Consider the following 22,248-nt stretch of genomic DNA (forward strand, 5'->3'; position numbering starts at 1 on the left):
TGGTGTTATAATGCTTCTATATATTCGTTGAGTAGTAGTGGTAAGTAGCTGTATTTTTCATAGACACAAACCACAAGGTGAATAGAGGTGAGTGTAAAGAGAAAATTAGTTGAAATTACGTTGACAAAGTATTTACTAAAGAAAATACATATTCAATATATATATTAAAAACTGTCAATGAACTTTTAATAGATTATTAATAAAATATAGAAATTTAAATAAAAGCAAACACTGATGTAAATATTTTTCACTCTATTGATTTTAATGATTTTATGTTTAAATAATAACCTATAGATATTAAAAAAATATATGTATAAGCGTGTGTGTAAAGCGAAATGATATACCTCATACATGCCGAAGATAAGAAGAAGCATTTGTTACCTTGCCTCTGCATTTGACACAACGAACATAACAACAAGACAAAATATAGAAGGAAAAAAACGAAAACGTATGTCAAAAACACCAATGCTCTTCGAATGTCTCGACAATGAAGAATGGAGAAAATAATAACAGTCACAATAAAACATCAGAAAAGGAAACGACGACACAAAACTAGAGAAGATTAGACAATAGCCAAACAAGCAGCAAGCATTTTTTTATTATTCAATTATTTGGACCGAAGCTGATTAAAAGAATAAAAACCATCGAGAAAAATTAGTAGAAACAAAATTAGAAAAAAGAAATACGAAATTGTGGTTTTGTCACTAAAATAAAATCAAATCTAATTTCGACTAATGAAAGAAAAAAATCTTTGTTATATGTTAATACAAAGTCATTCAAAACGCAATAAAAAATAAAAGATAATTTATAGAGTGAAACAAAAAACAAAAACAACACCAATAATACATTTTTTTAAAGTGAAAAAAGCAAAAAATAAAAAACCTCGACTAATGTAAAAAATTCTTCCAATCTTAAAAAAATGTTTTAGAAACTTCTTTAGGTCGTTTCATCCCCCTCACCCAACAACATAACAATAACAACAATCGCTTGAATAATTGAACTCGTGTCTCGCATATAGTGAAAATGTTATTAAGATTTAGGGAAATTTTCACAATTTATTGGCTCGTTTCACCTTTTGCTAACGTACTCAGGTAAGTGAATGCTGCTGTCATAGTCAATAAATAGCATGCTTTGTTAGAATGCCATATAAATGAGTGAATGAATTCAAGCGGGGAAGTGAGGGGTTGACTAGTGTGTGATGCTGCTGCTTTAGTGATGCGAGAAAATGGTCATGGATATTTTGCCTTCTAAGATAATTTCATTGGGTTACAGAAGTATTTTCGAAAATACAAAACTTCCCCTTTGCATCCATCATTATTCTTGATCTAAAGAAGTTATTGAAATTTGTTTATAAACAAATTAAAAAAAAAAAGACAAATGCAAAAAAAAAAAAAAAACAAATCAGCATTTGCCTTAATTCATTTGCCAAATGATGCTTGACTTATAATCTCCTAGGCAAGCGAGTGGCAAAGTGTTTTAGGGGGAAACACAGTACTCGGCAAATTTATTCTATATTGAGACAAATTTTATGGTTCACAAAATATCGATATGGTGAAGGATTTGTATGAATACAATATAAGGTTTGTTTTCTTTTAGTTATGCTTAAACAGTTTGTACACACAAAAAAATCTTTTTTATTGCGTGTACAAAATTTTAGATTAACGAACATCATTTGCCATTTTTATGATAAACGGTTCCCTAAAGAATTTCGACGAAATTTCTTATAACATATTTTACTCTATTTCAGTTCATGCACTCAAAACAAAAAAGTGAACTCTCTATTTCACTAAAGCCAATTTAACTTTATTTTTGGTCATGGAATTATTAAGTTTGGAGAAAATTTCCTTTACTAACTAAAAAACGGGAAAAAATTATACACAAAATTAGCATAAAGATTTGCTAAATTCGTATTTCTCACAACATAGTTCATTATTTCTTTAAATTTGTAAATTTTACTTGAAATGCGTTCGTCATGAACTTCGTATGTCACTAAAGACATTCTTGCAATTTTCAACTCCAATTTTTTCCTTCAAACTACAAAATTTTATTTAACAAATGAAAAAACTTAATTATGTCTAATAAATTTTCTTGAATTTGTCGCAAAATATTTACTTATTTTTATGATATCGGAGTGATGCTAGCGTTTGTAATAATGTTTAGTTAAAAATTTCTAAAAATATTCAAAATATTAAAAATATAAAATTATCCGAAAGTTTTCTTCCTGATGTGTTCACTGTTTTTTCAGTGTGAAAATTAAATTTAGCCAATTATGAGAAAAAAAATTCGTTTTTTAATTTTGTTGGCTTACTGTAATTAAATGAACTAAAAACAGGAGAAAAACGTTTTATGCAAATGAATTACACAATTTTAATAAATAGTCTATTATTTTCTAAACTGAGTGAACTTCACTTAAATTGCGTTTATAGCTCAAATTTAGTAAATGTTACTTAAATTGTGAAAGTTTTAAACATTTTTAACTCCATTTTCTTCATCACAATGTACTGCATAGTCTAAGTAAGCCCGACAAAAACGGCCGGCACTTAAACCTAACTCCAATTTGTTACTTTAATGAAATTTTCTGAAATAACAGAAAAAAAATATTTCTTTTCTTCAATATAACAAAAACCATGCACTTTTTGTGTAACTTTCAGATAAATAAAATATTTGATTGTGGTTCTCTGCGTGATGTTGCCACAATCGGTAGAATTCTACCAAAAATGAAAGATTTTTTATTGTTTGGTAGATTGGCAGAATTCTTGATGTTTTGGTAGATTTTGCAACCCTAATTTGAGATAATTTTCTATAGAAATAAAATTTTGACTAAAAAAAAATAATTTTTGTATTATTTTTTTTTTTAAATAGGAATAAATGTGTAATAAAATTTCCTATTGAAATACAATTGTGACAAAATTTTCTATAGAAATAAAATTTTGACAAACATTTTTATAGAAATAAAATTGTGCCAAAAAATTTTATAGAAATAAAATTCTGGCCATATTTTCTATAGAAATAAAATTCTGGCAAAATTTTCTATAGAAATAAAATTTTGACAAAAGTTTCTATGGCAATAAAATTTTGACCACATTTTCTATAGAAATAAAATTTTGACAAAATTTTCTATAGAAATAAAATTTTGACAAAAATTTCTATTGGAATAAAATTTTGGGAAATTTTTCTTTAGAAATAAAATTTTGATAAAATTTTCTATAGAAATAAAATTTTGACAAATATTTTCTACAGAAATAAAATTTTGACAAATATTTTCTATAGAAATAAAATTTTGAGAAAATTTTCTATTGGCATAAAATTTTGATAAAATTTTCTATTGGCATAAAATTTTGGGAACATTTTCTATAGACACAAAAATTTTGATAAAATTTTCTATAGATATAAAATTTTTATAAAATTTTCTATAGAAATAAAATTTTGACAAAATTTTCTATAGAAATAAAATTCTGGCCAAAATTTCTATAGAAATAAAATACTGGCAAAATTCTGTATAGAAATAAAACTTTTACAACATTTTCTATAGAAATAAAATTTTGACAAAATTTTCTATAGAAATAAAATTTTAACAACATTTTCTATAGAAATAAAATTTTGACAAAAATTTCTATTGGAATAAAATGTTGGGAAAATTTTCTATTGGTATAAAATTTTGGGAACATTTCCTATAGATATAAAATATAAATTTTCTATAGAAATAACATTTTGAAAAAATTTTCTATAGAAATAAAATTTTGACAACATTTTCTATAGAAATAAAATTTTGTCAAAATTGTCTACAGAAATAAAATTTTCTATAGAAATAAAATTCTGGCCAAATTTTCTATAGAAATAAAATACTGGCAAAATTTTTTATAGAAATTAAATTTTTACAACATTTTCTATAGAAATAAAATTTTGACAAAAATTTCTATTGGAATAAAATTTTGGGAAAATTTTCTATTGGAATAAAATTTTGGGAAAATTTTCTATTGGCATAAAATTTTGGGAACATTTTCTATAGATATAGAATTTTGATAAAATTTTATATATTTAGATATAAAATTTTTAAAAAATTTTCTATAGAAATAAAATTTTGACAACATTTTCTATAGAAATAAAATTTTGACAAAATTTTCTATAGAAATAAAATTTTGACAAAAATTTCTATTGGAATAAAATTTTGTATTGGCATAAAATTTTGGGAACATTTTCTATATGTATAGAATTTTGATAAAATTTTATATATTAAGATATAAAATTTATAAAAAAAATTTCTATTTAAATAAAATTTTGACAACATTTTCTTTAGAAATAAAATTGTGACAAAATTTTCTATAGAAATAAAATTTTGACGGAAGTCGCTATATAAATAAAATTTTGACAAAATTTTCTATAGAATTAAAATTTTGACAAAATTTTCTATGGCAATAAAATTTTTATAGAAATAAAATTTGGCAAAAATTTCTATAGATATAAAATTTTGATAAAATTTTCTATAGATATAAAATGTTGATAAAATTTTCTATAGAAATAAAATTTTGACAACATTTTCTGTAGAAATAAAATTTTGACAAAGTTGTCTACAGAAATAAAATTTTCTACAGAAATAAAATTCTGGCCAAAATTTCTATAGAAATAAAATACTGGCAAAATTTTGTATAGAAATAAAACTTTTACAACATTTTCTATAGAAATAAAATTTTGACAAAATTTTCTATAGAAATAAAATTTTGACAAAAATTTCCATTGGCACAAAATTTTGACAAAATTTTCTATAGAAATAAAATTTTGACAAAAATTTCTATTGGAATAAAATTTTGGGAAAATTTTCTATTGGTATAAAATTTTGGGAACATTTTCTATAGATATAAAATTTTGATAAAATTTTCTATAGATATAAAATGTTGATAAAATTTTCTATAGAAATAAAATTTTGACAACATTTTCTATAGAAATAAAATTTTGTCAAAATTGTCTACAGAAATAAAATTGTCTATAGAAATAAAATTCTGGCCAAATTTTCTATAGAAATAAAATACTGGCAAAATTTTTTATAGAAATTAAATTTTTATAACATTTTCTATAGAAATAAAATTTTGACAAAAATTTCTATTGGAATAAAATTTTGGGAAAAATTTCTATTGGAATAAAATTTTGGGAAAATGTTCTATTGGCATAAAATTTTGGGAACATTTTCTATAGATATAGAATTATATGGCAATAAAATTTTTATAGAAATAAAATTTGGCAAAATTTTCTATGGCAATTAAATGTTGACAAAATTTTCTATAGAAATAAAATTTTGACAAATTTGGGAAAATTTTCTATTGGCATAAAATTTTGGGAACATTTTCTATAGATATAGAATTTTGATAAAATTTTATATATTTAGATATAAAATTTTTAAAAAAAATTTCTATAGAAACAACTTTTTCACGGAAGTCGCTATATAAAAAAAATTTTGACAAAATTTTCTATAGAATTAAAATTTTGACAAAATTTTCTATGGCAATTTTGACAAAATTTTCTACAGAAATAAAATGTTGACAAAATTTTCTACAGAAATAAAATTTTGACTAAATTTTCTGTAGAAATAAAATTTTGACTAAATTTTCTATAGAAATAAAATTTTGACAAAATTTTCTATAGAAATAAAATTTGGCAAAATTTTCTATTGGCATAAAATTTTGGGAACATTTGCTATATATATAAAATTTTGATAAAATATTCTATAGATATAAAATTTTGATAAAATTTTCTATAGAAATAAAATTTTGACAAAATTTTCTATAGAAATAAAATTTTGACAAAATTTTCTATACAAATAAAATTGTGACGAAATTGTCTAAAGAAATAAAATTGTCTAAAGAAATAATATTTTGACAAAATTTTTTATGGAAATAATATATTGACAAAATTTTTTATAGAAATAAAATTTTGACAAAAATTTCTATAAAAATACAATTTTGACGGAAGTTGCTATAGAAATAAAATTTTGACAAAAGTTTCTATAGAAATAATATTTTGAGAAAATTTTCTATAGAAAAAAATTTACAAAATTATAATGCTATTAAAAGCAGATAATTTTACTCAATTGATATGGATTATCCTTTTCATCTACACGCAGAGAAAGAATATGATCACACCAACCATGTTCCAATAGCAAAATCTTACTTTTTCACGGAAAATATGTTTCTGGACACCATATAATTTTCTCTTAAATTATGTTTCTGATTACGGAAAGCAAGTTTCTTTGGACGAGAAAAGAATAGTTTTGCGACAAAAATGCTACATGTTCGCCGAGAAAAAATAACATGGTGCTCTTGAAATATGTTTGGGGTGATTATATTCCTTCTCTGGGTGATACATTTAACAGCAATATATTTGTTCTCATTTATAATTTTGTTTGTTTTACACTCAAAAAAAAGTGAACTCACTATTTCACTAAAGCCAATTTAACTATATTTTAGTTCATGAAATTATTATATTTGGAGAAAGTTTCATTTACTCTAATAATTTTTTGCGTACGTTAGTTAAATGAACTAAAAGACGGGAAAAAATTATACGCAAATGAAGTAAAAAGTTTTACTAAATTCGTACTTCTCACAAAATAGTTCATTATTTCTTAAAATTTGTAAATTTTACTACAACAGCGTCCATCATGAACTTCGTATGTCACTGAAGACATTCTTGCAATATTGAACTCCAATTTTTTCCTTCAAACTACAAAATTTTCTTTAAAAAGTGAAAAAAATTATTTATGTCTAATAAACTTTCTTGAATTTGTCGAAAAATATTTACTTATTTTTGTGATATCGGCGTGATGCCAGCGCTTGTAATACTGTCTAGTTAAAAATTTCTAAAACTATTCAAAAATTTCTAAAATTAATCAAAAGTTTTCTTCCTGGTGGGTTCACTGTTTTTTCAGTGTAGAAAATCTCGCAAAAATAAAGTGATTTTCAACTGGAAAACGGAACATAATAGCATATATTTATACATAAATGCATACAGAGTACCTGAAATATAATGAAACAAAGTATATTTTTTAATTTTATTGCTCGAGACCAAATATAAACTATTTTCATATCTAGTAAAATAGTTTTTTATAAAACTTTTTTTTCATATTTAGTTCACGTCATATAAAATAATAAAAATAAGAAAATTTTCCTCACTTTTGGCAAAATTGAACTAAAATCATTTTTATGAATTAAAAAAAAGATAAAAAAGAAAATTTTTATAGCCAAAAGGCTATAAAAATTTTCGTTGTCTTTTTTCCCCATTCATGGAAAATGCATTTAAAATCACGCCATGCTAGGGCCCATACCAAGCATTTGCTTTGTTGCCGTCATAATTGATGAACTTCATACTGTAGTTCCCAAGTGTGCTCTACTGAGAAACATTCATCTAACTTCTCTGGTTACTAATGGTAATTATCAGCGAATTCAAGCGTGTCCTCATAAAATAAACAAAGGCATGCATTTTACTTCATATGTGACACACTTAAATATTCATTGATCTTACAACATTGTATTCTACCGATTCTGTTAAAAAAAAAAAAATAAAAAATAACACAAAATAAACAAAGAGAGAATAACCTGCAATTATTTAAGACTTAAAACGTGTGAATACTAAAGTAATACAGTAGCTATCAAAATGAAATGTGTAAGGCCTATGCAAAAGAACGAAATGTTACGTTATGTACTTTTTATGAAAATGTTCGTACTTTTTATGAAAATTTGTTGTACTTTTTTATGAAAATGTTTCGTATTTTTTATGAAAATTTGTTGTACTTTTTTATGAAAAAGTTTCGTATTTTCTATGAAAAAATTTTGTATTTTGAAAAAATATATTTTATTGTCAAAAGTGCAATTGGTTGAAAAATGTCATCAATACCTTAAACTGTAGGTTTTGGAATTATTTTCCATTTGATTACTTCACTTTTATTCATATCATCCTACATTGGAAAAAAGAACCGTTAACCCACCATGGAGAAAAAATGTTGGTTAATTTTAGAAAATTTAGATTATTTTGTAGAAAATTTTATCCAAACAGTATTACAAAAGCTGACATCACGCCAATATTACAAAAATAAGTTAATATTTTTCGACAAATTCAAGAAAATTCCTTAGACATTATTCATTTTTTTTTCACTTGTTAAGGAAAATTTTATACTTTGAAGGAAATAATTGGAATTAAAAATTGCAAGATTGTCTTTAGTGCCATGCGAAGTTCAAGATGTGCGCATTTGTAGTAAAATTTACAAATTTAAAGAAATACTGAAATTTGTTGTGAGAAGTACGAATTTAGTAAATCTTTATGCTTCATTTGTGCATTACGCACGCACCCAAAACACTTGACGGATTTGATATGATATCGAAAATTTGTCATTTGTGTCATTGAGCTTTACATAGAATCGGGCAGCAAACAGTGATAAGAGAGTAGTGCACCACTGTGGTATCACAATGGACTGAATAACAGGTTGGCTGATAAGTCCCCGGTCTGACACATAGATGGCGTCGCTAGTATTAAATGCATATTATTTTTATATAGTACCGACCTTCAAATGATTCGTGCCAAAATTTGACGTCTGTAAGTCAATTAGTTTGTGAGATAGAGCGTCTTTTGTGAAGAAACTTTTGTTATTGTGAAAAAAAAAATGGAAAAAAAAGGAATTTCGTCTTTTGATAAAATACTGTTTTCTGAAGGGGAAAAATACGGTGGAAGCAAAAACTTGGCTTGATAATGAGTTTCCGGACTCTGCCCCAGGGAAATCAACAATAATTGATTGGTATGCAAAATTCAAGCGTGGTGAAATGAGCACGGACGACGGTGAACGCAGTGGACGCCCGAACGAGGTGGTTACCGACGAAAACATAAAAAACAAGTATATACAGCACTAAGTTCGGCCGAGCCGAATCTTAAATACCCACCACCATGAACCAAATATTAGGATTTCCTTTGAAATTTCAGGAGGGCTTGAGGACTTGAGGACACTTCCCGAAGATAAATTTAAAGATTTCACCTATGAGGACTATATCAGATTCTGGATTTATAAGAACCATTTTTGTTTGAGTTTTAGAGGAATCATTAACATCTCTTGTAAGTGTGCAAGAAAATTATAAAATAACGTCTTGACTTGAAATCTTAAATCTGTAGAAGTAAAATCTGGAAATTTTACATTGAGTTTCAAGCAATTTTCATGATCAGTGCGCCTTCTACACCCTCAAGAAGTGAAGTCGGTCTATATGGAGGCATTACCAAATGGACCGATAAAAACTTAATTCGATACACGTTTTTGTGAGCCTAAAATACCAGAACATTTACAATTTCTGGCAAATCAGATAAAAACTACGGTTTCTAGAAACCCAAGGGGTTAAATCGGGAGATGGGGGCTATGCTAAAATATGGACCGATACTCACCGTTTTCGGCACACCTCTTTATGACCCGAAAATACCTCTAGATTTCCAATTTCAGGCAAATAGGATAAAAACTTCGGATTCTAGAAGCCCAAGAAGCAAAATCGGGAAATCGGTCTATAGGGGGGTTATACCAAAATATGGACCGATACTCACCATTTTCGGCACACCTCTTTATGGTCCTAAAATACCTCTAGATTTCCAATTTCAGACAAATTGGATAAAAACTACGGTTTCTATAAGCCCAAGACCCCAAATCGGGAGGTCGTTTTATATGGGGACCATATAAAACATGGACCGATACTCACAATTTTCGGCACACGCATTTGTGGTCCTACAATACTTCTAGCTTTTCAATTTCAGGTAAATTGAATAAAAACTGCGGTTTCTATAAGCCCAAGAAGTAAAATCGGGAGATCGGTCTATATGGGGGCTATACCAAAATATGGACCGATACTCACAATTTTTGGCACACGAATTTGTGGTCCTACAATACCTCTAGATTTCCAATTTCAGGTAAATTGAATAAAAACTGCGGTTTCTATAAGCCCAAGAAATAAAATCGGGAGATCGGTCTATATGGGCGCTATACCAAAACATGGACCGATACTCACCATTTTTGGCACACCTCTTTATGGTCATAAAATACTTCTAGATTTCAAATTTCAGGCAAATTGGATAAAAACTACGATTTCTATAAGCCCAAGACCCCAAATCGGGAGGTCGGTTTATATGGGGACTATACCAAAACCTGGACCGATATAGTCCATCTTCGAACTTGACCTGCCTGCAGAAAAAGACGAGTTTGTGCAAAATTTCCGCACGATTGCTTCATTATTGAAGAAGCAATAGCGTGATTACAACAGACAGACAGACGGACAGACGGACATGGTTATATCGTCTTAGAATTTCTCCCTGATCAAGAATATATATACTTTATATACTCGGAAATCGATATTTCGATGTGTTGCAAACGGAATGACAAACTTATTATACCCCCGTCACCATTCTATGGTGGTGGGTATAAAAATCCACAAAATGATTTTGAATGACCGTAAAATGAAGTTGATCGAGATAGCAGAGGCCTTAAAGATATCAATGGAACGTGTTGGTCATATCATTCATCAATATTTGGATATGCGGAAGCTCTGTGCAAAATGGGTGCCGCGCGAGCTCACATTTGACCAAAAACAACAACGTGTAGATGATTCTGAGCGGTGTTTGCAGCTGTTAACTCGTAATACACCCGAGTTTTTCCGTCGATATGTGACAATGAATGAAACATGGCTCCATCACTACACTCCTGAGTCCAATCGACAGTTGGCTGAGTGGACAGCGACCGGTGAACCGTCTCCGAAGCGTGGAAAGACTCAAAAGTCCGCTGGCAAAGTAATGGCCTTTGTTTTTTGGGATGCGCATGGAATAATTTTTATCGATTATCTTGAGAAGGGAAAAACCATCAACAGTGACTATTATATGGCGTTATTGGAACGTTCGAAATCGCGGAAAGGTCGAAATAGCGACAAAACGGCCCCATATGAAGAAGAAAAAAGTGTTGTTCCACCATAACAACGCACCGTGCCACAAGTCATTGAGAACGATGGCAAAACTTCATGATTTGGGCTTCGAATTGCTTCCCCACCCGCCATATTCTCCAGATCTGGCCCCCAGCGACTTTTTCTTGTTCTCAGACCTCAAAATGATGCTCGCAGGGAAAAAATTTGGCTGCAATGAAGAGATGATCACCGAAACTGAGGCCTATATTGAGGCAAAAAAAAAAACGGAGTACTACCACAATAGTATCAAAAAATTGGAAAGTCGTTATAATCGTTGTATCGCTCTTGAAGGGAACTATGTTGAATAATAAAAACGAATTTTGACAAAAAAATGTGTTGTTCTTTGTTAGATCAGGGACTTATCAGCCAACCTGTTAGTCTAAGTGAGCCTGAAATATTGGGCGGCCACTATTCCTAACCTAACCTAAGTGGTGCAGGGTATAATATAGTCGACCCCACACGACTTTAGATTTTCCTTACTTGTTTTTTTTTTAACGTTTTGTTCTAAAATTAAGGTTGCTTTAGGTCTAATGACACTTTCTCTCTTTTTCTATCTATCTTACAGTTTATCTCTAAGCAGCGATGAAATAACATCAGAACTAATGCGTAATGAAGACAAATTAAAGCGCCTGGAAGAGATCAAACATAATATCTTCTTTTCGGAAGAACTAAGCTCCTCGGAATATCATGATGATTTGGATATAGAAATGGGACTGAGACCAAAAGATGGCAATTTCAATTGGGATCTATTGATATTTACACAACAATGGCCCGTTACCACTTGCTACCATTGGCGGGAGGAGGATAAGAAACATGAATGTAAGCTACCATCAGACAAAGAATTTTGGACTGTGCATGGTGTATGGCCAACCAAAATGGGTCATTTTGGCCCTTCATTCTGCAATAAATCGGCCAGTTTTGATGCTGATCTCTTGGATGCCATAAAAGATCGTCTAAATCATTTTTGGCCTGACATTGATGGTGAATCAAAAGGCGACTGGCTTTGGAAACATGAGTGGCTGAAACATGGAACCTGTGCAGCCATCTTGGAAGAGTTGAATAACGAACTGAAATATTTCTCCCAGGGCATTACATGGCGTGAAAACTTTCAACTTTCTAATATTCTGGGTAGTGCTGGCATACATCCAGATTCGAATAACACTGTGGTGGCTATTCATTCTGCCCTACTCAAGGGTTTGGGTAAAAATCCTTCCATTCATTGCCTGTATGATAGTAAAACCGATGTTAGCTATTTGGAAGAGATTCGCATATGTTTTGACAAAAATCTCAATGCTACTGATTGTGATGGAGTGAAACATGGAGATGCGGTCTCCATTGATTATCCTGGCGGAACGGTCATTACCAATTGTCACATATCAAAACCTGTTCACTATCCCAGTTTGGTGCCCAATAAGCGTCGCCGTATGGAGAAAAAATGGAAATTTCCCATTGTGAATTTATATAAACTTGTACAATTCATTATGTGGTTTACTCTATGAGGCGGTAACGAGGAACCCCCAATGCTTTTGTAAAGGCAAAAAAGAAAAACAGAGGCAATTTAAAGGGGAGACAGAACATGAGTTGCAAATTGGGAAATTCCGTAATGTTCTCTGTCAATTGAGAAAAATCAAACCCTTAAAACTAAAAAAAAAAATATATATATAATAATAATTTTATTTTTATAGAAATATGGAAAAAATATGGTGATGATCTTACAAAAGTGATCGATTCAAGGCTGGGCTCTTTGAAGCTCAATCTCTTATTTATTAAATATTGTTTCAATTTTACATATTTATATAATCATTTACACATACACAAACACATTTACACAATTGACGATATCTTAATTTTATATAATTTACACGAATATATTATTACTAAAATAATAATGGCAATAAAAATAAATTTGTTTAACATTATTGACCAACATCGATGATAAGTTCCAATTGTATAGAGAAATTAGTTTTGTAAGCCGAAAGACTTTTTCTGTTCAATTAAAACCTAAGTAAAATTATCGTATAATGGTAACATTTTCAAATTGTTGTATTGTTTAATTATATTTTCAAAAGAATCGAAATAGTAAAATACCAATAAATAAATACTATCTTTTGAAAAAATCTAATGTTTTGATATTTGATAGAACCTAATAGGAAAGAAGATGACTGTATAAACTTAATAGTTGAGACTTAAAACGCATTCATTATTTACAATTGTTGAGAAAAATTTCCTTTTATCTCAGAAATGATGAAAGTTGAAAAGAAAAAAAAATTCTTAATAAAAGGGCTGAACAAGTTTTATTTATTTGCTGGAGGAAAAATTGTTAATAATATAACAAAAGTAATGATACTTAGATGTTTACTCTTTGACTGCCAAAAATAGAGAGACAGAATTTATTTTCTATTCAATACTTGAAACCTCATAAAAATATATTGAACATAAATATAAATGTAAAACTTAAAGTATATCATTGCATATGTTTGTATATGATCGATGATCATTAATGCCGATGATGATAATGACGTTTTGCATGTGCATTAATGAAGTTTTGGTTATTTGGATGAAATTGCCGACGGTATTTTGATCGATGGCTTTGAGTGTTATATGGGTTGACGAAATGCAAATATTTTCGTCAACATTCTCCCCCCGAAGAACGAATGTTTTTGAGTCCAGGATGTTAAAGGATGGTCTATCGTTGGCAGTGTTTTATTTTGGCTATGCCACGGCTATGCTTCGACTCACAGCTAAAGATAAAAAGGCTCCATCCTAAACATATACTTGGGAGATGGAATTTCGTCTTTGTGGTTTTCGAAAGTAGATGTAGTGTAGAAATAAAACTAAAAATTTTGAAAAGATTAGTACAAATTTAAGGGTAAGTTTAAATTGAAAAGTTTATTTAGTTTTATAGTAAATAGTTTTTGGTTTAAAGTAGGTTTGTTGAGATTTAAAGTAAATAGGTGCAGTGTAGTGTAGCGTATAAGTGATCAAGTTAAATTTCTAAAAATGTAAAGTAGTCAATTTTTATACCCTGCTCCACACTGTGGAACAGGGTATTATAAGTTAGTGCATATGTTTGCAACACCCAGAAGGAGACGAGATAGACACATGGTGTCTTTGGCAAAAATGCTTAGGGTGGGCTCTTGAGTCGATATAGCGATGTCCGTCTGTCCGTCTGTCCGTGAACACATTTTTGTAATCAAAGTCTAGGTCGCAGTTTTAGTCCAATCGACTTCAAATTTGGCACAAGTATGTGTTGTGGCTCAGAATAGATCCCTATTGATTTTGGAAGAAATCGCTTCAGATTTAGATATAGCTCCCATATATATCTTTCGCCCGATATGGACTTATATGGCCCCAGAAGCCAGAGTTTTACCCTAATTTTCTTAAAATTTTGCACAAGAAGAACAATTAGTACTATAGTTAAGTGTGCCAAATTCTATTGAAATCGGTTCAGATTTAGATATAGCTCCCATATATATCTTTCGCCCGATATGGACTAATACGGTCCCAGAAGCCAGAGTTTTACCCCAATTTAGCTGAAATTTTGCACAGGGAGTAGAATTAGCATTGTAGCTATGCGTGCCAAATTTGGTTGAAATCGGTTCAGATTTAGATATAGCTCCCATATATAGCTTTCGCCCGATTTACACTAATATGACCACAGAGGCCATTTTTTTTGTTCCGATTTAGTTTAAATTTTGCACAGGGTGTAGAATTAGCATTGTAGCTATGCGTTCCAAATTTGGTTGAAATCGGTTCAGATTTAGATATAGCTCCAATATATAGCTTTCGGCCGATTTACACTCATATGACCACAGAGGCCAATTTTTTGGTCCGATTTAGTTGAAATTTTGCACAGGGAGTAGAATTAGCATTGTAGCTATGCGTGCCAAATTTGGTTGAAATCGGTTCAGATTTAGATATATCTCCCATATAAAGCTTTCGCCCGATTTACACTCATATGACCACAGAGGCCAATTTTTGGCTCCGATTTAGTTGGCATTTGGCACAGGGAGTAGAATTAGCATTGTAGCTATGCGTGCAAAATTTGGTTGGAATCGGTTCAGATTTAGATATAGCTCCCATATATAGCTTTCGCCCGATTTACACTCATATGACCACAGAGGCCAATTTTTGGCTCCGATTTAGTTGAAATTTTGCACAGAGAGTAGAAAAAGGATTGTAGCTAGGCGTGCCAAATTTGGTTGAAATCGGTTCAGATTTAGATATATCTCCCATATATAGCTATCGCCCGATTTACACTCATATGATCACAGAGGCCAATTTTTAACTCCGATTTAGTTGAAATTTTGCACAGGGAGTAGAATTAGTATTGTAGTTATGCGTGCCAAATTTGGTTGAAATCGGTTCAGATTTAGATATAGCTCCCATATATATATTTTTCTGATATCGAAAAAAATGGTCAAAATACCAAATTTTCCATGTAAAATCGCCACTGCTTAGTCGAAAAGTTGTAAAAATGACTCTAATTTTCCTAAACTTCTAATACATATATATCGAGCGATAAATCATAAATAAACTTTTGCGAAGTTTCCTTAAAATTGCTTCAGATTTAAATGTTTCCCAAATTTAGATCTACAAAGTGGTGCAGGGTATAATATAGTCGGCCCCGCCCGACTTTAGACTTTTCTTACTTGTTTTTATATGCAACCATTTAATGATATTCAAAGCTTTTATTTACTTATTTTTGTCATTTGACAATATATCGTTAGATGAAAATCAAGAAAATAAAATTTCGTTTTTTCTTATATATTGAACTTCATCACAATGTAAACGATTTTTTCTCAGGAATTTTTTGTCGGGACGGCTGCGAGCTATTTTCACAGTTTGACAATTTTCCCTTGAGATAATATCTAGTGACGATTTCAATTGGAAATCGTTCGGCCAAGCTCTTGTGAAAGGCTTTTTGAAGTGGCAAGTTCTCATATGATTTCGTTTGTTCACCTTATTCATGAGTGAAAAGTTATGAAGAATAGATTTAATATTCACGTTATGAACATGAATTTGTTTCGATAAAGATGAATTGCTGGGACCTGAAAATACCCAGCCGAAGTAAGTATTTTGGAAAAATAAGTCCTTGTGTACAAAGGACTGTGATGGTATTTTTATGCTGGAACAGACATCAGATCCTAGTATAAGATCGATGGAGTCGGAGCTGTTACGATTAGAAAGAACAAGGTCAACTGTATGTTTGGATAAGTTTTCACCACCATTGCCAATACCAACAACTCTACAGTGCGATCGAGTTCTTGTCAATCCTATTTGGTCCACGATGGAATCTGAAATTAAACTGCAATGAGAACCAGGATTAAGTAAAGCCCTGAATTTAAAGATTCCACGGCTCGTAGACACGTTCAGCCTTATGGTGTACAAAAGGACCGAAGAAAAGCTTTGTGCACTGTGTGAAGCAACTTGATCAGGAGGATTTGTTGTGGGGGTTACAGGCTCGTTAGGATGAAGAACTGTGTGGTGTGGTTGTTGGCAAATTATACAACGGAAAATCGATTGACAACTGTTCGTGTCATGACCAACTACAAAACAATTGTGACAAATATTCTTTTCTCTAATGAAATTAATTTTGTTCGTAAAAGGTAAAGCAAGAAATTTGTAGCATTTTGCAAGAAAATGACTTTTTTCACAAAACGAACAAATTGGATTGCTTTGTGAAGAAACTTTTACTGAGTGGCATGAAGATTTTTTGCCATGAGAAAAGTTATTAGAATTATGCTTTGTAGAAGAAGGAATTTCATCATTAATGGACTCCAAAGTTCTGAAAGTCCTTTCCAAGAACGAAAAGAGTTCTGAGAGCTGGGGAATCTCTGTGCAGGATTTCAGAGATTGCTCCCAATCTCTGCGTGATTGTAGATCGAGTTTTTGGGCCAGAAAATTAATAATTAGTGGATCCCAAGTTTTGGTGTCCACATCCAGATTCTGGAGAGAAGAAATACATTCTCGAGAGGAATCTAACAATTAAAAAGTTTGGAGATTAGGTTTCCAACAAGCATTCGCTTGTTATGGTATCTTGATTCAAGGATTCTCCATGCGGAGTCATAATTAGCCTCGGTGGCTGAAATATTACGAATTAAATTGGCAGCTTCGCCCTCGAGTGTACCACGAAGATAATAGAATTTTTGGATTTTATTTAGCGAGTCGTTTTGGTGAACAAGTGAAAAATAAATATCGCGGAAAGGGATCCAATCTATGTATTTACCTGAGAATTTTGGTAAGGATATTTTTGGGAGCTTCGAATCGGAGCATAAAGTCATGTCGGATCGACCATGTGGTGCTACAAAAGTACTTGCCATTGGTGATTGCATCACGGAGCGATCAGAGAGAGAATCGATTAGTTTCCCTTTGAAAATTAAGTACTTTTCCGAAAAGTCAAAATAGAAATCATTTTCCAGATAAGGCACCTCGTTAGTAAGCATAGAGGAATCTCTAACATATTGTAAAATTGTCTCATGTTGAGCCTCAAATCTATTAAAACTGTCATCTATTCTTTTGGTCATTGCGGTAACATAACCATGTGTTTTTTCGGCTGAACTTTTTGCTTCAAAACGTTGTTGATATTTTGTTAATAATACTAACAATTCTCGTTGTTCTTCTATAAAGCCAGAAAGTTCACTCATGGTTATGTTCACGCAAAAACCACTGATAATAGAAAAAGGCACAGAATGAAAGAAAATGTGAAACAATCTTGCGAAAATTCAACTGGGCAACTTTTTATAAGCACTGATGCAGAATTTATGAACAATTTCAGAAAATACTACAGAAAAACATACGAATCACGATTTACCTTTGATAAAGATACCGATTTATAAAAAATAATAAATTTTATTTACCAAGCGCGCAGAAAAGATAGTACCATTAGTTTTCGTTCACAAACCAAAAAATAAGTTTTAATTCAATTAAAGCATATGTGAAAAACTATTGGTTTTCCTACTTAAAGAAAGTTTTTGTTCACCAAATGCACAAGAAAATTCTCCTTTCACTCGCGTATAATTAAACAAAGAATTTTTAATTATTTAATTTGAAATAGAATACAATGAAATTCCCGGGTTTCGGCACCAATAAAATGTTGAGAAAAATTCCCTTTTATCTCAGAAATGTTGAAAGTTGAAAAGAAAAAAAATTCTTAATAAAAGGGTTGAGCAAGTTTTATTTATTTGCTGGAAGAAAAATTGTTAATAATATAAGAAAAGTAATGATACTTAGATGTTTACTCTTTGACTGCCAAAAATAGAGAGACAGAATTTATTTTCTATTCAATACTTGAAACCTCAAAAAAAGTATATTGAACATAAATATAAATGTAAAACTTAAAGTATATCATTGCATATGTTTGTATATTCATTTTGCAGAGATGTATCAAACATGTCGAGGTTCGACGATAAAATAAACAATGTTCGATGAAAATGTTGCAACATCAATGCATTTGCATATATAAACGTGCCAATGTAAATTGTAAATATATATGTTTGATAATATATTTCTGCACACAGCTGCCGATACATGCATTGCTTAAGTAATGGGTTCGATATGCGATGATATTGCTTAGGATTTGATGCTGCGGCGATGTCAACGATGAAGTGGGGGGCAAGCATAGTAAACGTTACAAACAAGAGAAACTATGCATTGATCTCTGCTAATGAAGTGATCGATGATCATTAATGCCGATGATGATTATGATGTTTTGCATGTTCATTAATGAAGTTTTCGTTATTTGGATGAAATTGCCGATGGTATTTTGATCGATGGCTTTGAGTGTTATATGGGTTGACGAAATGCAAATATTTTCGTCAACACAATAATTTTATATTTTATTGAAATCAATAATTATAATTTTAAAAAAAGCACTCTGTTGTGAATGTTCAAAATATTGATAGTTTGGATCGTAGACCATGAAATGTGTAGACGTCTCAACTCGATTACAATCATAGACCCTATATTATATAGATGGTTCATCCGTGTCAAACAATGTTTGACATCTCCGAAGATTAAGAATAAATTTGAACGTTTCTGATACACCAGTGGATTTATAAATAAACTAATATATTAAAAGTTTATATTTGAACAAACAATTGTGACCAAAACCGCGAAAATACGAAATTTAATTTTGAGCAGTATTTCTCTTTACGAACAACACAAAATCAAATGCCGGAAAATTTATGTTTGGGACTGACTTTTTAGGAAAAAATCAAAACGAAATGTCTGAAAACTAATTTTTGGAACTGACACATTTTTTTCTCGGAGAGAAATGGCTCATCTATCTATATTCTATAATCTATGATTATAATCACAAACTTAATTCAAGAAATTGCCATGGTGAGTATACTGAGATGATTTGCATGCTCTATACTAACTCTCACTCTCTCTTTATTTCCCACCTGGGATGGAAAATACAAATTTTAAAAAAGTACAAAAAGGATTTTTTAAGCGAAAAAGTACAAAACTTCAACAAAAATTTCATTGAAAGTTTATTGTCAAGAGCTCCTTTAGACCGAATTTTAAAGAAAATAAAATTTTGTTGGTCAACTCCTCAATTTTATTTATTAATTTTTTTTTGACAAAATTTTTCTATAGAAATAAAATTTTGGGAAAATTTTCTATAGAAATGAAATTTTGACAAATTTTCTATGTAAATAAATTGTTGACAATATTTTCTATAGAAATAAATTTTGACAAAATTTTCTATAGAAATAAATTTTTACATTTACAAGTTTAACAATATTTTCAACAGATAAAGGGTGATTCTTTTGAGGTTAGGATTTTCATGCATTAGTATTTGACAGATCACGTGGGATTTCAGACATGGTGTCAAAGAGAAAGATGCTCAGTATGCTTTGACATTTCATCATGAATAGACTTACGATCTGCCACAACGTCGAATTTTCAGTGAATGGGCCCTAGAAAAGTTGGCAGAAAATCCGCTTTTTTATCGACAAATTTTGTTCAGCGATGAGGCTCATTTCTGGTTGAATGGCTACGTAAATAAGCAAAATTGCCGCATTTGGAGTGAAGAGCAACCAGAAGCCGTTCAAGAACTGCCCATGCATCCCGAAAAATGCACTGTTTGGTGTGGTTTGTACGCTGGTGGAATCATTGGACCGTATTTTTTCAAAGATGCTGTTGGACGCAACGTTACGGTGAATGGCGATCGCTATCGTTCGATGCTAACAAACTTTTTGTTGCCAAAAATGGAAGAACTGAACTTGGTTGACATGTGGTTTCAACAAGATGGCGCTACATGACACACAGCTCGCGATTCTATGGCCATTTTGAGGGAAAACTTCGGAGAACAATTCATCTCAAGAAATGGACCGGTAAGTTGGCCACCAAGATCATGCGATTTGACGCCTTTAGACTATTTTTTGTGGGGCTACGTCAAGTCTAAAGTCTACAGAAATAAGCCAGCAACTATTCCAGCTTTGGAAGACAACATTTCCGAAGAAATTCGGGCTATTCCGGCCGAAATGCTCGAAAAAGTTGCCCAAAATTGGACTTTCCGAATGGACCACCTAAGACGCAGCCGCGGTCAACATTTAAATGAAATTATCTTCAAAAAGTAAATGTCATGGACCAATCTAACGTTTCAAATAAAGAACCGATGAGATTTTGCAAATTTTATGCGTTTTTTTTTTTTTAAAAAAGTTATCAAGCTCTTAACAAATCACCCTTTATAAAAGATTGACAAAATGTTCTACAGAAATAAAATTTTGGACAAAATTTTCTATAGATGTAAAAATTTAACAAAATTTTCTATAGAAATAAAATGTTGAAAAAAAATTTCTATAGAAATAAAATTTTCACAAAATTTTCTATAGAAATAAAATGTTGACAACATTTTCTTAAGACCGTGACTGTAATGGTTCGCATTTTTAGAAAGTGTGGTTTTTACAAAATCGAGATTTTTTTTCGCATGAACTTGTCCGTTTCACCAAATTTGTAAAAGATTATTAGCATTAAAATATTTTGTCAAAACTATTGTACCATCTGATATCAGCTCAAAAATGTCTACACGAAAGCTACTAAATCATTAGCGGGGTACTACGGTACTGACCAGGGTGAAAAAGTATTGAAAAAAGTACTATAGTACTGCGTTTTCCATCCCTGTTTCCCACTCATTTGCCCACAATCAGTGATGCCAATTTAGCTAGAAATATAACAATTTTTGATTTCAATTCTATTCTGTTAGTTTTATAGCCAAACTATAAATATCACTTCCACTTGTTGCGAAATGTTTTGTGTTGACGAATCAATGTACATAGTAAAAAATGTCGCCAAAATTTATTTTAAATTTAATATACCTTACAACATAGGAGCTAAAATGCATTGGCCCAGACCCAAAGTATGGATATTCTGGGTCGTGGTGAACTACTAAGTCGAACTAGCCATGTCCGTCCGTCGGTTAAAATCACGTAATCTTCCGAACGTAGCTGATATTGATGTAGGTCGAATGTTATTGCAATTGGACCATACCGGACAACTTTTAGGTATGAACCCCATACAAACCGATCCCCAGGTCTCTTGGAGACGTAAATTCATTTGATACGGTTGAAATTTGGGATGTAGTGTAGGTATAGGCCCTCTAACAATTATATCGGTCCATAAGTATATATAGCCCCCATATAAACCGATCGCCAGATTTGATTTCCGAAGCCTCTGGAAGGATCAAATTTCATCCGATCCGGTTAAATTTTGTTATATCATTTCTAATAATCATGCAAAAATTCGTCCATATCGGTTCATAATTCTAAATAGTCTCCCAGCTCCAAGATTTGACTTCTGCAGCCACATGACAAAAAAATATCATCTCATGCGTTTTAAATTTGACATGAAATTTGAAATGGCGAGTGGCGCTGCAAATTTTAGCCGCCGCCGCTGAGTATGTCAACTCATCTCGACTCAAACTTATCAGCCACTTAATGATTTATGTCAGAAAAAATATTAATAATTGTTGCATTTTTTGCCAAAATTTTGAACTTTCCATCCACAATTGATCAGTATCAAATAATTTTGCAAAAATGTTGTCCACACTTCGTAGTAAAATTTATATATTGCCTAAGTATTTTTATAATACAATCAACGATGCATTACATTTCTTAGTTAGTGAACTAAAAAACATTTACTGAAATTTTATAAGTTTTCATTTAGCTAAGTTAATTTTCGTTGTGGTTACGAAAAATGAACGATAACAGGTTGACTGATAAGTCCCCGGTCTGACACATAGATGGCGCCGCTAGTATTAAATGCATATTATTTTTATATA

General features: G+C 30.8%; 1 protein-coding gene across 1 annotated transcript; it reads left to right on the forward strand.

Annotated features, from left to right (window-relative positions):
• Positions 1 to 507: 507 nt before the first annotated feature.
• On the forward strand, positions 508 to 13,078 carry RNaseX25 (Ribonuclease X25). The gene is made up of 2 exons (XM_075304509.1): positions 508 to 1,091; positions 11,527 to 13,078. The coding sequence occupies exons 1-2, from the start codon at positions 1,024 to 1,026 to the stop codon at positions 12,458 to 12,460; spliced, it is 1,002 nt and encodes a 333-aa protein (XP_075160624.1). The 5' UTR covers positions 508 to 1,023; the 3' UTR covers positions 12,461 to 13,078.
• The last annotated feature ends 9,170 nt before the right edge of the window (positions 13,079 to 22,248 follow it).

The sequence above is a fragment of the Haematobia irritans genome, chromosome 4 (genome assembly GCF_050003625.1).
Source record: "Haematobia irritans isolate KBUSLIRL chromosome 4, ASM5000362v1, whole genome shotgun sequence".
Taxonomy (NCBI): domain Eukaryota; kingdom Metazoa; phylum Arthropoda; class Insecta; order Diptera; family Muscidae; genus Haematobia; species Haematobia irritans.

Bases quoted from the DNA above. Each gene is read 5' to 3' on its own strand.
- RNaseX25 (XM_075304509.1), top strand. From the start codon at position 1,024: ATGTTATTAAGATTTAGGGAAATTTTCACAATTTATTGGCTCGTTTCA. The intron at 1,092-11,526 runs GTAAGTGAATGC...TCTATCTTACAG, and splicing joins CCTTTTGCTAACGTACTCAG to TTTATCTCTAAGCAGCGATG.